Source organism: Megalopta genalis, chromosome 5, assembly GCF_051020955.1.
Source record: "Megalopta genalis isolate 19385.01 chromosome 5, iyMegGena1_principal, whole genome shotgun sequence".
In the NCBI taxonomy this organism is placed as follows: Eukaryota; Metazoa; Arthropoda; class Insecta; order Hymenoptera; family Halictidae; genus Megalopta; species Megalopta genalis.
The window spans coordinates 3,969,983-3,987,140 of record NC_135017.1 but is presented as its reverse complement, the minus strand read 5'-3'; the positions used below and the strand labels follow the sequence as shown (position 1 = coordinate 3,987,140).

Sequence of the window (17,158 nt, the reverse complement as noted above, 5' to 3'; positions counted from 1 at the left end):
AATATGCATTAATAATGATAATCAGTGTATGTTAATATATAATATACAATATCCATTAACAGAGTACACTAACAGCTATATTATATTATATTGATTAATGTATACTAATAGCTATTAATTATACTGTTAATAGTTATTTATAATATTGATATACATATATTATTAATTGTTACTCATAATATTTGTATACATATATTATTAATAGTTATTTATTTTTATTTATGATATTCAGATACATATAGTATTAATAGATATTTATAATATTCATATACATACACTATTAATAGTTATTCATAATATTTACATACATATACTACTAATGGTTATTTATAATGTTCATATACATACACTATTAATAGTTATTTATAATACTCATATACTTATACTATTAATATATATTGTGAAATATATATTATTAGTAGTATTAATTAACAGTAATTATTAAAATTGTTAGAAGTTACGTTGTGCTTTTAAAGTATAATTTTATAATAATTATTTCTTGAATGAAAATGTTTTAATGTTCAGTTTTACTTAGCTTTTACATTGTGTCGGTAGGTTTGCATTTTTTTAAATTTTATAAGTATAATTATTATATAAGTTAAATTTTCATCGTCTTTTAATTTTCAAGTAATATTTGTCATAACCATTATTTAGAGAAATATCTTGGAAATGAGCTGAAAAACATATCAAAAGTTGGGTATTCTTAAGTTACTTAAAAATTGTTATACGTATATAACAATAACATAATATTGATATTCTGTAGAAGTTATTAGTGCATAATCCAGAAATGGTTAGAATTATTTAAGAATAATTCCATACTATTAAAAAGATACTGCATCATGGGTTAACAAAAATAAATTGTTTGAATATAACGCATCAGTGTTCATATTACCAGTTAATTTATAAATTTTAATTTCAAAGTGTAATAATGAAATACATAAATAAATAAATAGACGAATAAATAGATGATTGGTCTACAAAGTTACATATGGTAAAAGATGAAATAATTAAATATGATTGAAAAATAAACTATGTAATACATTTAACAAACAAGCTATGTGAAGAGTTTAAAAAATAATGTCTGTAAATATAATTTACCATAATCTTTTTTTTATCTTAATCATTTCTTGTATAAATAAAATAAACTTTTCCCTTTTGTTAATTGTAACAAATCTACCGTATAAAATGGTGAATGCTGTTCAATCCTCTGTGCCTCGTGAGCCTTTTTTTGTACTTCGGCTCTCGTTGTTTTCTGCAGGTATCATGATATTGGTATTCGTCGCCGAAGAAGTTCCATACAGTTAGACTCTCTGCATTGTAGACGGCTGAAATGATTATGTGTTTTAGAGCATAGAACAAAAGAAGAAAAAAATTAATCGTAAAGGATTATTAAAATTAATAATGACGAAGTATTTATAAAAAATAATAATTTTGAAGGATAAATAAACTAGTTTTTAACTAAAATGTATACTAGAAATTATCTGTGGAGAAATAATCATATATTAATAATTGCAAATGATTGAAATAATTTGATTATCTGGCAATTTACAAATTTTACGAACTTTTTAATTCATAATTTTATTAATCTTTTGCAATTATTAATTTTATTCAATTGACAATTTAACTGTACAATTAACTGACAATTGACGATATTCGACAATTTAAATCATTTGCGAAACTTGGAAGTGATAATTTAATTAATCTTTTACAATTATTAATTTGATTAAAGCAATACTACACTCACAATTCACTGACAACAGATATTTGACAATTTGCAATATTTACAAAATTAGCAATTGATCGTTTTATTAATCATTTACAATTATCAATTCCAGTAAATCGACACTTCAACTGATTTATTAAAAAATCGTTAATTATCAATCTGTCATAATTTAAAACTATTTGCTAACTATTTCTAATTATTAGTGTACTGTCATAACTTCAAGCTTTGAAACAACGCTAAATTAATTTCAGCCATAGAAAGCGAATTTCGAGACCACTGTGCGTCGCGTCACATGACCTAACCCCACTCCTTCTGTTGCAGCGACATGCAATGCACTCTCTTACGGCTTCGGAAATAAACGAGCCACCATAAAATAAAAAGAGATGATTTTCACACACCTATTTGCGTGTGGTCAGCATTCCACATGACGGAACTGACCCGCGATTCCTTGTTTACCGGGACCGCGTCGACGATGCGGTCGATACTCGCGAAAACTGGTACGATAGTGTATTCGCCATCCTCGTCTACCTGAGTCCAGTGGACGACCAACTCTCCGCTGTGTTTGTTCCACGCCAGGTTGTCCACGGATCCGAAAAAGTCAACAGTACGATGACCTACCACGTTCGAGGCCACATCAAATAAAGATACCGAAGCGTCGGACAAACCGCCGCCTACGCACAGCAAGCTACCGTGGTAGGGGTGCCATGCCACCGCCTGAAATTAGTATAAGTTTGACAGATGTACAGGGTGTTTCGAAATAATATTCCACGACCACCGTAACGGGATTCTACAGCTCTGGATCGATGGAGATCCGTTAAAAAAAACTTCCCTGAAAATCAAAGTTAAATTTTTTCTTTTTTTATTGTATCGTATAGTACTCTATTAATATTCTATCAGTACTAAGTCATGGGTCTCAAGTCACATAAAAAACGATGCTAGGGTAACCTAAAAGTTACTGAGGGGTTCCTGAAGTTATTTGAAGTAACTTTTTCCTTAGCGAAAATGCAATCCGCGGCTTCGTTTACGAGCTATTAACGAAAAACACCGACCAATGAGAGGCAAGCTGCCGGGCGCGTTGCCGCCTGGCGCAAGCCAAGCTCGCCTCTCATTGGTCACTGTTTCTCGTTAATAACTCGTTAACGAAGCCACGGAGAAAATTTTCGCAAAGGAAAAAGTTGCTCCAAATGACCTCAGGAATCCTTAATTTCCCGATTTTGAGTAACTTTTGGGACATCCTATATAAAAATTATATGTCACTACCGCTACGTTCAGAAACGTGACGACCAACCAGCCGGGTTAATGATTCTACATGGAAAAATAAGTCGGAAGGGAGAATAACATTTTTTCATTTAAGGCTTCATTCATGAGAAAAATTTGATTGAAAAAATAATACTATTGAATGGAAATCGAGTGGCGCGTCTGACCATGACATACTAATTCTACTTCTCGTCATACTACAAGCCACGCGAAATTGACGTATCTTCCAACTCAGTTTTCTCGAAAACGAGACCTTGAATGAAAAAATATTACTCTTTCTCTTCGACTTATTTCTCTATGTAGAGTCATCGCTTGGCCGGTTGTACCACAATTTTGAGTGTGGCATTGTTAACATCGTTTTTTATGTAAAGGGTTGATTTGAGACCTACGGTTACTTTGAGACTTCTGTTACTTTCGTTGAGTACCAACGTTGCAATAAAACAAAAAATCAATTTGACCCTTTTGCCTTGATTATCAAGGTTGAGGAGAATTTTTCACCAAATTTTGTTATCAGATCTTCGAGGATCCTGAGATGTTGGATCACGCTGTAACGGTCGTTACACGTAATTTTTTGACAAATTGGGGTACAATTCTTATACAATTCTTGTACAAATTTCAACAATATCAATTTACTATTTTCAACTTGTTTAACACTATTTTTACCGATATTTTGCATTTATACAATTTACCAAATTAATTTTGCGACGACTATAACCAAAATCGAGAAGTGATTGGATAGAAACCATAGAACATATGAAATAATTTTTATTAAAAATTATTAAAAGATGTTCTTTATCCACTTTGGTAAAAATAGTGTTAAATGGACATTATTGAAAGGTGTCTTTTGATACCTCCGGTAGAAACAGTGTTAAATAATTAAAGAAATAATTAAATGTGCATGTGGCATCTGTTTTTTAAAATTGATGAAGACAACTTTTATTTTGCGTATATATCCACAGTCTATTTCTAATCAAACTTGAATCCATTGAAATGATAACATGAACTCTATTTAATTTCACACATACTTATTATACAGTGTGTGTAATAATATATAATAACACAATATATAATATAAAATAATGTAAATAATTAATTATAATGTATAATAATAATATATAATATAAAATAATGTAATTAATTAATTATAATGTATAATAATAATATGTAATATAATTAATTAATTATAATATATAATAATAATAGTTCAAAAAATGTCTCGCAATCCGGAAATGGGATTCCTGAGGTTATTTAAAGTAATTTTTTCCTTAGCGAAAATGCAATCCGTGACTTGGCTTACGAGTTATTAACGAAAAACAGTGCGCCACGAAGCCCAGTTCCGCTCATTGGCTCGGTCTCCTCGCGCCAGCCCAGCTCGCCTCTCATTGGTCACTGTTTTTCGTTAATAACTCGTAAACGAAGCCACGGAGAGACTTTTCGCAAAGAAAAAAGTTACTTCAAATGACCTGAGGAACCCCCCATTTCTGGATATTTCTCGGTATACCATGTATAACTCACATTAGCCTGATAGCGGTACGCAATATCGAGAGCAGGATGCAGGGACGGCCACCTGAAGATGCGTATATTCCTATCCGTCGAGGACGTGGCGATATAATAAGAATTCATCGACATGGCGATCGTCAATATTTCATCGCTGTGTGCCACTACTGAGTTAACCATCTGACCAGTTTTTGCACAGTAGATTGTTATCAACTGCATACAGCCCCTGTGGACATTGTGCAACTCTTATTTCTGGCACGGCAATTTCCGACAGGAAATTACGTTTCTAAATCAAAAGTGATTTTTTGCAATTTATATTAATAATTTTGTGAAGTAGAAATTAATCTAATTTTTGAGACAAGAATCCGAGATCCGGTAATGCCTATAACACTGTCCGACACGATTTTTGATTTCCTATAGCCACTATGAAAGTGGTGCCCCATTGGATCCCTCCATTGGTGTTGATCACGCATAGCTTCGGCCCTGTCGGACAGAGAGAAGCGAGCAGCGAAGCACATGGCGGCAAAACATCGTGTACATGTTGCCGACGAACATTTTCTCGGTCTACTCAAAATGTACATCGTTCCGACGCTTCTATCGGGCCGTTTCTTCTTCAGAAATGTATACAGAATCCGAACCTGGGTAGAGTTTTCGTGCTAAACAAAGAACTTTTCGTAAAAATACAAAAATATTGCGTTGAAACCATGCGCGTCGACACTTTTTTGAACTTTGACATTAATTTATCGCTATTTGGGACCAAAAACAATTAATAAATTGTATGCCACTATATTCGGAAAGCTTTTCTCTATCTTTTGAGATCAATTACAACTTTCTAACGTTTGTACTTCTCATGCAATACCTCATTTTTGTCGAAAATGTTAGGTTTTTACAAAAGTTCTTTTTTTTCAAAAACTGAGGATGGAGCATAGTGGCTATAGGAAATCAGAAAAATAGTTTGATTTTGTCGGACAGCGTAATAGGTGTCCACCTCGCTTGCAGCGCGGAATGTATGAATTATAGGAATGGAATGGACATCTATTATGATTGTCGACGTACCATCCGGCGAAGATAAAAATAAGGTAATATTAATTTTTATTTGCACTTGAGAAATTTGTACATGCCATAAATGCACAATGATCTACAATCTACTGATAAGTATACTGTAGAATTTATACGTTTCTGACAACGATGCGTATAGGTCAAAGATGATTAAATAAATTAAGGCTATTGTTGTATTGAAATGATTAAGAAAGGAAATAGATTTATCATTTTTTCTTCATAATTCGTTGGACTGTGTTAATTTGCCGGTGATAAGTAGATGCTTACACAACGATAGATTTGTCGTCGTGTGACCAGCACACGCAGCGGGCATAACAAGACAGATCGGTGCTGACCGCCTTGTTACACGTTATGGTCCAGATGTTTTTCCCTAACTCAATGTCGTGTAATTTTATTGAACCCAAAAATGTACAAATGACTATTTGTTCACCTGCGTAAACAGTTTGTTAAGATCATGTTATGTATCACAGGTTGCGTATATATTAATAATGATGGTTCCAGTATAATATTAATAAAAACAATATCCATTAACAGCTATAATATTGATTAATAGTACACATACCAGTAGTAACTGTAATATTAATATTATGTACATTGGTAATATCTATAATGTTAATATACATACATATGCTGTTAACAGTTATAATATTGGTATAAATATATCAAATTAATAGCTATAATATTAATGTACAAATATTATTAATAGTTATTTATAACATTGATATGCATATGCTATATTAATGGCTACAATATTAATGTATGTACATAAAACTAATAATAATTATAATAATAGTATATAGTATTAATATAAACTACTAATTCATACTATTAATATTTAATATTTAGTATTTATATATACTATGAATCGATGAGTATTAATTAACAGTAATTGTACACTTTTCATTTTGCACCCGGAATGTTCTGAGAAAGTCAGATGAAAGCATGATTGAGCAAATTTTGAAAGCATGAAGTTACATTATACCTCAAAAACAGTACACTATAATAATTATTTAGGTTAATAGAGTAATTAACTTATAAGTTAATTACTATTAACTTAAATAATTATTATAGTGTAAAATTATTATATTATAATTATTATATTATATATATATAAATTTTGAAAGCATGAAGTTACATTATACCTCAAAAACAGTACACTATAATAATTATTTAAGTTAATAGTAATTAACTTATAATATATATAATATATATATACATATACACAATAATAATTAACTAAATAAGGCTTTGACCTGCATTGTTCCATTTCAATATACAAACTCTCGCCGCGTTCACGTCGTTTAAATGTATACCAAGTTGAGGCTGTGTAGCTTCGAAAATTGTCACTTTGTTGTGGATCGCTTCCGCAATCATGTTCTTCGAGCTCCAGTCGATTAGGTTACGATTGGTTTCTAAGATAAACGACAGCAATTTGTTATTAATATGTACTTCATGGAAGCATCGTTTATATAAAAATTTAAAACGTTAATTTGAACGAAAATCTAAAACACATTTGATTGGTCTAAACAATTGAATTTACTCAATTTATATTTCATTTGTCATAGTGTAATAGTATTCATTTCTTAATTCAATTTATATTTACATTTTTTAATTCGTATTTAAAATTCATTTATTTAATTCTATAAATTTATATTTAACTATTTAATTATTGAACTATTAATCATTGGACCTGTATTTAAAATTTTGTATATTTTCAATTAACTAAATTACTTCAATTACTTCAATTTTGTACATTTTCATTTAACTTCTGTATTACTTCGCTTGTAATCTTGATTAAATATGAAGCATTCTTTTAAATATGTAACAATTTTCATACAATACCGTACACTTTTTGTAGTTTGTTAAACATTATGGTTCCAACATTAATTTCACAAGCAACAATTTGACATTATTTAAGGCAATCAACAACAATTGGAAATTGCAACAATCGTTTGACACGAACAACAACTTAAAATTATGACAATAATTTAAGAGGAACTTAGTGTGAGTAATACTATAATTTTCTGCTTCACAATTTTCAAGCCAAACGTAGAGAAAAATTTGAAATAAAATTACAAAGAACTTTGCAATAATTCGCATCAAATAAAATATAATTTTTTTAATATACTTTTTCTTTAAATATGTAAAATAATTTTCTAATCACTCAAATTAAATTGACGATAATGTTCTTATCTATTTTTCTTATGAATGGATAAAACAATTTCCTAATATATCTTTTATATATTTAATGAATCTAATTAATCTATTAATAATCTTCTAATTACTTAAATAAAATTGAAAATTATTTTCTAGTTATCTAATTAAAATGAATGGGAATTTTGATATGATTAAAAAGTGATGGTACTTTTTTTCAAGGAAATATTAGTTATTAAAACTGGATTACGTGTCCGTCTGTGGGTATCAGGCATATCAAATATCAATCCCGCGTTGGAAATTAAAGGCTTATTTCGTGGCTTCGATCTCCACATTCCGTCTGCAGCGTATTGCTCGTTCCACATCTCTCCTGGTTGTGTCCCTACAATCCCAGGTAATCGGTTATGGTGCAATACTTCTTTCTGTCCTAGTCCTTGGATCACGTTTTCCTTTACCATCGCTCGATGCATCTGATCCTTCCGCCATTTTACATTCAGCATACTGATCTGCATCATTTGTCGTAATTAATAGGGAATATATTGTTAACCGTATATTTTCAATATCCCAATAATCATAGAGTATTTTTTATTCATTCTAATAATATTTGTATACAGGGTGTTGCACGTGATCGTCGCCACGATTTTTCAGGCATTTACAACAGTCTGACAAAAGAAAATGTTCCGAACGAAAGTTAATCAGTTTTTGCTCAGCTATAGATTGCAGTGTAAGAAATTTAAACAAAAAATGTTTTGTTCCAAAAAATAAAAGTCATCTTAATTTTTCTTTAAATTGCATGGTATATTTTTTATTTTATATCACATAGTAGCTCGTGTCAACACGAATTCAATGACCCGTTATACCATGACCTTCTTATGTCCTTGACGTAAAGAAATTACATATGTTTTAAATGTTGTTCGTTTACGTAAATCGATGAATGCTATTGGCAAGACTCAAAATAGTTCAAAAATTGTGATCGTTTCTCAAAGATTCTGATGTACCTGGATTTGAATATTGCTTTCTGAACATTGCTTTTTGAGTTTTCAAAAAGTCGATTTTGACAACTAACGTAACTGCTACAGGAATAAACTTTATACGAAATAATACTGCAGAAAACTTTTTAAAAATATAATAGTATATATTTTAATAACATTGCAATTATTCACGTTTGTTCGAACAATTTGTTTAATATCCGGTTCAATTTTTATTTCTATCAATTAATATCATTGTTTACTGTTTGATGCTTAATGTTAGCATCATTTTAAGACGATTATAAGTGCCGAAGATCTTCGAACATTCCGACAGTAATTTTATTCCTCTTCAAAAAGAAAATATCGTAAACTCGACAAGTTACAGTGCCTCTACTGAAAATCTTGAAGTCGATTATTCAAGTTTTACTATTTCCTACAAGACAGGATTTTTAATTGCTGCTAACATTGCGGGGTACTTGAACAGTAGTTGCAACAACGCACGCATGAGTCGTGGTATCGAATTAGCATAAAGGCCGTCCGGATGTGGGCGCGAGGTATCTTGTTCGTGTTTATCGATGAAGGCATGTAATCTTCGATAATCGATAGAGATAAGATCGAAATCGCAGCGGTGAAGTGGCTCACTACGCAGAAATTACTGTTGTTAGGCGTCCAGGAAATCGATCGTGTTTCACAGGAAGAAAGAATTTCCTCGTTCCGCGCCCCTAACGTGGCGTCGATCTATCATTCGCGATTTGCACTGATTTCTGACAGGCTATCTCGCCAAGAAAATATATTTCATCTTTTAAACGCTCTCTAGAGTTTGTCCAAAATGATACTGTGCGGCAGTAGAAGATAAATAGCAGAATACGGTAAATTCTCCCTAATTGACGCTCAGCTTGGACACAAAAATGGACAATTTCGGAAGAGAAAATACGATTGTTCGAGCCTTGCGGCTTTTTTTTATAATCACCGATTCTCAACGACTATAAAAACGAGCCGCAAGGCTCGATTAATCGTACATCCTCTTCCCAAATTGTCCATTCTTGTTTACAAGCTGAGCGTTAATAACGGAGAATTTACGGTATCAATAACAAAGTAGATCGTAGCAATATAAAAAAGTATATAGCATGAGATGTAAAGTAGTATCATAAAGTGGTAAAATAATAAAGTAGCGAAACAGCAGTGTAGCAAATAATAAAGAAGGTGAGACGAAATAGCAAAGCAGCAAGGTAAATCAAATATTAAAGTAACAGAGTGATCGAATAAAGTAACAAAGTGATCGGACGTCAAGGTAGCAAAGTTATGAACTGATACAATAGCAAATTATTATAGCAGTAAAGTAGCGTTGAGAAGTAACGAGATATGAGTGCAGCAAAATAACGAAGTGGCAACGCAGCAACGTAACAGGATGCTAAAATTAATAAAACGGCAAGCGGGAAGGTGACAAAGTGGCAAGGAGGGGAGCAACAAGGTAAAAATAGTAGAAAAGGTAAAGTAGCAATAATAATAAACAGTAAAATTCTAAAATAATAAAGCAGCAAGTGGCAAAGCGACAAAATAGCAAGGAGTGAAGCAACAAGGTAAAAAAGTAGAAATGGTGAAGTAGAAAAATAATATTGCAGAAATAAAATTTCAAAATAACAAAGTAGCATCGTAGCGACAGAATGAAGTAGTATCGCAGCAATATAATAAAGTAGCAGCGTAGCTGTATATCAACGTGGTAATATATTAAAGTAGCGAAACAGCAGTGTAGAAAATAATAAAAAAGGTGAGACAAAAAATACCAGAGTAACAAGGCAATGAAATATTGAGTCAACAAAGTAATCGAATAAAGTAACAAAGTGATCGGACGTCAAGGTAGCAAAGTTATGAACTGATACAATAGCAAATTATTATAGCAGTAAAGTAGCGTTGAGAAGTAACGAGATATGAGTGCAGCAAAATAACGAAGTGGCAACGCAGCAACGTAACAGGATGCTAAAATTAATAAAACGGCAAGCGGGAAGGTGACAAAGTGGCAAGGAGGGGAGCAACAAGGTAAAAATAGTAGAAAAGGTAAAGTAGCAATAATAATAAACAGTAAAATTCTAAAATAATAAAGCAGCAAGTGGCAAAGCGACAAAATAGCAAGGAGTGAAGCAACAAGGTAAAAAAGTAGAAATGGTGAAGTAGAAAAATAATATTGCAGAAATAAAATTTCAAAATAACAAAGTAGCATCGTAGCGACAGAATGAAGTAGTATCGCAGCAATATAATAAAGTAGCAGCGTAGCTGTATATCAACGTGGTAATATATTAAAGTAGCGAAACAGCAGTGTAGAAAATAATAAAAAAGGTGAGACAAAAAATACCAGAGTAACAAGGCAATGAAATATTGAGTCAACAAAGTAATCGAATAAAGTAACAAAGTGATCGGACGTCAAGGTAGCAAAGTTATGAACTGATACAATAGCAAATTATTATAGCAGTAAAGTAGCGTTGAGAAGTAACGAGATATGAGTGCAGCAAAATAACGAAGTGGCAACGCAGCAACGTAACAGGATGCTAAAATTAATAAAACGGCAAGCGGGAAGGTGACAAAGTGGCAAGGAGGGGAGCAACAAGGTAAAAATAGTAGAAAAGGTAAAGTAGCAATAATAATAAACAGTAAAATCCTAAAATAATAAAGCAGCAAGTGGCAAAGCGACAAAATAGCAAGGAGTGAAGCAACAAGGTAAAAAAGTAGAAATGGTGAAGTAGAAAAATAATATTGCAGAAATAAAATTTCAAAATAACACAGTAGCATCGTAGCGACAGAATGAAGTAGTATCGCAGCAATATAATAAAATAGCAGCGAAGCTGTATATCAACGTGGTAATATATTAAAGTAGCGAAACAGCAGTGTAGAAAATAATAAAAAAGGTGAGACAAAAAATACCAGAGTAACAAGGCAATGAAATATTGAGTCAACAAAGTAATCGAATAAAGTAACAAAGTGATCGAACGTCAAGGTAGCAAAGTAATGAACTAGCAAAATAGCAAATTATCATAGCAGTAAAGTAGCGTTACAATATAGCGAGATACGAATGCAGCAAAATGATGGAGTGGCAACGTAGCAAAGTAATGAGGTGGTAAAATAACAAATCGGCAAGCGGGAAGGTGATAAAGTGGCAAGGAGTGAAGCAACAAGGTAAAAATAGTTGAAACGGTGTATAATTAGTAGCGTATAATAAGTAATATAATAAGCATATAATATAAGCATATAATGAGTAAGAATAAGCAGCGAAATTGCAAAATAACAAAGCAACAAGTGGCGAAGCGACAAAGTGGCAAGGAATGAAGTAACAAGGCAAAACAAGTAGAAATGATAAAGTAGAAAATAATATTGCAAAATAATAAAGCAACAAGTGGCGAAGCGACAAAGTGGCAAGGAATGAAGTAACAAGGCAGAACAAGTAGAAATGATAAAGTAGAAAATAATATTGCAAAATAACAAAGCAACAAGTGGCGAAGCGACAAAGTGGCAAGGAATGAAGTAACAAGGCAAAACAAGTAGAAATGATAAAGTAGAAAAATAATATTGCAAAAATAAAATTGCGAAATAACAAAGTAGCAAGTGGCAACGATGAAAGTAGCAAATGGGAAAAAATTGGATGTAACAAGATGTAGAAAGGATCAAAGCATCGGAGTAGCAAAATAATAGAATAGAATAGCAAAAAGATAACAAAGTACTGAAATAGTAAATATAACACTGACAATATTCTTAAGTAAATTCTTTCAATGTCTCCAAAGTTTTGCACTGCACTTGTTAATTTTTGTCAGAAATGCAAAATGAACTTTTCAAGATTAACAAAATCACCTAACAGCATTCTATGAAATACTTAATCAGAGGTGAAATGAAATAGAAAGATTGAATCTAAAATAAAATTCAGTTAAACAATTGATATCTACTTCTACGAGCAACCCTGCCGAGAAAGAATAAAAATAAGATTCATACGCCGTTCTATGGAAAAATTTTGATCATTAGTAAATAAATTAAATTACAGGCGTATAAATAAATTTTACCTCTTTTGGCAAATCGAGGTCATCGTCTGAAGAATTTGTAGTTGTTTTCCTCGTCAGAAGATAATTTGCTGCATCCATATTGTACTCCTTTCTCGAAACTATGAATCTATCTGCTGCGGAGACCGATTTCGGGAACGATGCAGGAAACTTTTTGGTGTTACCAACGTATTTTATCGTTGGTGACCGGGAGTTGACGATCGTACAAGTCGTATAATCGTCCTGAAACAAGAGACACGAAAATTCTCGCAATTAGTTTCAATTTCCAAAATCTGATAGAAAATACGAAATCTTGAGTACACGAGGAAAACATTTGTCAAAATAATATGATATCATAAAGAAATTGTTTCAAAATAATTTAGTAATTATTAATATTAATAATAGTAATATAATATAATAATATAATATATATATATATATATATTATATTATATTACTATTCTTTAATAATATAATATATATTATATTATATTACTATTCTTTAATAATATAATATATATTATATTATATTACTATTCTTTAATAATATAATAATATAATATATTATATTATTATATTATTTATATATTTGATAACGTAAATAATTTCTACATTATTTCGTTAATGGGAATTATTTTGAAACAACTTCAACATTAATTTTTTATTTGATCGAAAACTTTTATTTGCCGAAATGAAATCCCTTATACTTTATTTTTACGATGCTAACATTTTCAATATTTTAGCTTCCTACAATATATTAGAGTGACAGATTTACCTCAATATGAACGTTTTCTGACGTATTCGTTTTCAAGCAAGAATATTTTTCGATTACAGAGTTTTCGATTCAATTGGACCCATATTGTAATTAACAATATTAACACTGCAATTACGAAGCCTAAACGCATATTGTTTTATAGCAATGACAAGAATCGATTTACTTAAACTTGATACGATATGTGTGATGACTAGACTGCAAAAAACATTCAAAGCAATTAAGAATGACGGTCTACTAATTTCTGCTTATTAAAATTGTTATATATAAAAAAAGAAAGAAAGTTATACTTGACTCATTTGTCTCGAAATCAATGCAAACAAATTTTATTTTACATGAAGATCTACAGTCTGGTGATAACATATATTCAAATAGAATAGATTGCCTGAAAACTTCTTATAGAAATATTCTCATAATATCAGTAATTGTAAAAGCAACAATCAGAAAGCAGTCATTTTTTGGATAGCAGAAATTGCACAAATAAATTTCACTAAAACCTCCAATTTGATAAAATCAGTTCAAGGAAAATCTTTCTGCTTAGATGACTCTAATAAATAATATCTAATAATATTTAACTAGAAAATAATATCTAATAATATTTAACTAGTAAATAATATCTAATAATATTTAACTAATAAATAATAGCTAATAATAGCTAATAATTAGATATTTACTAATTAGGACTAGTAAATATCTAATAATATTTAACTAATAAATAATAGCTAAAATAATATCTGACTAGCAAATAATATCTAATGATATTTAACTAATACCTATAAATAACTTATTTCATATAACATTAATTATGCTTTAAACAAAGACGAATTAATAGAAACAACGCACTCGGAATGGATAAATTTTTCAGGGTAATAATGACGAAACTAATGAAACAGTTGTAATAAATAAATAAATAAATAAATAAATAAACGGCAATCCGTTCGACTTAATTGTAAATCGAGTATTATAGCGAAGAGGAAACTCGTATTTATCGCCGGCGAAGCCGTTGACATGTGCTCGTTGACAGTCTAGTGTACACTGGAGCGATTTTTCGGCCTAGGTAGAACCGTTCAGCAGAGGCGGAATCGGCTTGTCGGCGTCTTTGATATTCAGATCGGCGATTTCTGGTTTGCGTGCGCGGTTGCATCCGCGCCGGTGCAACACAACACGTCGATGCGCATGCAGCGCGTTTGACGTCCCGGAGCGAGGAGTACAACGCGCGGCTGGGACTCGTTTTGTGCCATTAATTTGTTCCTCCGGTATATGCGCGACTGAATTATTCATAAATATTCAACGACCGCTTTCTGTCAGCGGGATCAAAGCGACCTTGTCGCGGACGGTGTATTCGAATTGTGGGAAAATCGAGGCCTTTGCGAATCTGGTCCGAGCACGCGGTCCGCGACAATAGTACGATATGATACCGTTTACCAATGTACGAGCCGTTTATTTTGAAAGCGGCTTAAGTCCATTTTCGAAAAACGTCGAGTTAGCTATTTTAACCCTTTGCACTCGAATGGCGACTCTGAGGCGCCACTAAAAATTGGTATACTATTTTTCAAAATCATTCTAAGAGCATCAGACTCTTTTATACTTAAAAAAAACTATTAAAATTGCATTGTACTTGCCAATAGGCTAAATTTCATACGCATGAATCGCAATAAATTATATAAAATAGAAATACTGTAGATCAGAAATCATGTTTTGGATTTCGAATTCAAATAGCTTCGACTGCAAAGGGTTAATATTGTGTCTGGGAAAAAGTTCGTGGCGATAGATATCATCAATTGTTAATAACTCAAGAACAACTTATTGCAACAATACCATTAAACGCTTCATTTAATGGTAACACGTTGAACGTTGTTTTGGGCGTATAAACGTCGTGGTGGTGCAGTACTTGGAAAGTTGTTGGCGTTTGATAATGGAGAGAAATAATGAGAAATTTTGCTATGTTTTACAATATTATTACGACAAAGGGAAGGACGCTGCGCAGGCTTGTGAAAAAAATTTGTGCTGTGTACGGTGAAGGTACATTATGAACATCAGCTGCGCGGAAATGGTTCGCTCACATTTTAATGTGAAAGACGAGTCATGCTCTTGTCGTCCAGTTACTGAAAAAACTAATGAAATTGTTGAAAAAGTCCAGCGAGATAAGCATATTAGCAGTGTCGATATTGGTATGGAACTAGGCATTGATCACAAAAGTGTTTTGAACCATTTACACAAAGCTGGATACAAACAGAAGCTGTTTGTTTGGGTTCCTCATGAGTTGAGCGCGGAAAACATGATGAATCGAATCAACATCCGTGATGCGCTGCTCAAAGGTAATGAAATCGTGCCATTTCTGAAATGTGTCATAATCGGTGATGAAAAATGGATCACGTACGACGATCGGAAACGCCAAAGATCGTGAACAAAAGATGGTGAGCCGTCACAAGCGTTCGCGAAGCTAGAGAATTGACGCTAAAAAAGGTGATGCTGTGTGTGTGGTGGGACTGGAAGGGAATCGTTCACCATGAGGTACTTCCAGTTGGTCAGACGATTAATTCTCAACTCCACTGTGAACAACTGGAGAGATTACGCCACGCAATTGAAAAAAAAAACGGCCCGAATTGCATAATAGGAAAAGTGTTGTCTTTCATCGCGACAACGCCCGACCACACATTTCTTTGACGACCCGTAAAAAATTGCGAGAGTTTAGTTGGGAAATTTTGATGCACCCACCGTATAGTCCAGACATAGCACCCTCTGACTATCACTTGTTCCGATCTCTGCAGAACTCTCTCAATGGAATTAAACTGGCTTCAAAAGAAGCCTGTGAAAGCCACTTGATTCAGTGTTTTAACCAGAAACCGCAGAAGTTCTTCACCGATGGCATCATGATTCTACCCGAAAAATGGCGAAACATTGTCGATAATAATGGAACATATTTGGTTGAAATAAATTCATTTTCAGAATATAAGAAATTCAGTTGAATTTTACTAACAAAACGCCACGAAATTTTTCCCAGACCTAATATTTATGTTTCTACGTTATATGTATATATAATTTCATATCAGCAAAGCCTCTAGAATCACAAAAACATTATAGTAGCATGTCATCGATTACGAATATTTTTAAATTTATTGAAACGGAAAATCATTAAATATCTGAATTTTAAAATAAATAGACTTAGGCCACTTTCGAAATAAGTGGTTCATATAGTAGTGCGAATAATTATAGACTCAAAGTAACTTTTAGATTTTTTTGGGATATTTAAACAAAAACTTCATAAAACATCTAATTTGTATATTTCTATATTAAAAGTAATATACTATAGTAGAGTATACATATATTAATATGGTTCCTTTTTAGGGGAGGACATTAGTAAAAATGTAAAAGTTACTTTGAGTTTAGAATAATTCACAGCACTGTCTACTTTTTAACTGCGATACCATTTATATTTTTAAAAAAATCTTAACAAGATATCATTTTTCTATCAGTAGCTAATATATATATATATTATATTTTCTATTATAAGATTCAATTTTTCTATTATTTCTAATATGGAAGTATACAAATGTTATATTTTGCTTTTTTTTTGCTAGTTGTTCTGTATTACTTTGGCACATTACTTTGTTCCGTATTGCTTTCTATTTTGGCATCTTTGTTCTCTGTTATTTTTCGATATACTATTAATATTGAAGTATACAAATGTCATATCTTGCTATATTTT

General features: G+C 31.8%; 1 protein-coding gene across 4 annotated transcripts in view; it reads right to left on the bottom strand.

Moving 5' to 3' along the window:
* Positions 1-882: 882 nt before the first annotated feature.
* Positions 883-17,158, bottom strand: part of LOC117220062 (protein cortex) — a 58,254-nt gene continuing 41,978 nt past the window's right edge. Inside the window, exons 1-8 of one of the 4 annotated variants that reach the window (XM_076521899.1) lie at positions 12,702-12,804; positions 8,146-8,196; positions 7,941-8,072; positions 6,790-6,948; positions 5,804-5,966; positions 4,496-4,703; positions 2,122-2,437; positions 883-1,325 (exon numbers count right to left, since the gene is read on the bottom strand). In XM_076521899.1, coding sequence (XP_076378014.1) covers positions 1,174-1,325; positions 2,122-2,437; positions 4,496-4,703; positions 5,804-5,966; positions 6,790-6,948; positions 7,941-8,072; positions 8,146-8,176 — 1,161 coding nt within the window. In that variant the 5' untranslated portion in view covers positions 8,177-8,196; positions 12,702-12,804 and the 3' untranslated portion in view covers positions 883-1,173. Of the gene's footprint in view, positions 1,326-2,121; positions 2,438-4,495; positions 4,704-5,803; positions 5,967-6,789; positions 6,949-7,940; positions 8,197-12,701; positions 12,921-17,158 lie in introns of those variants that run through there. The other 3 variants (XM_076521897.1, XM_076521900.1, XM_076521898.1) reach the window with 3 other exon arrangements.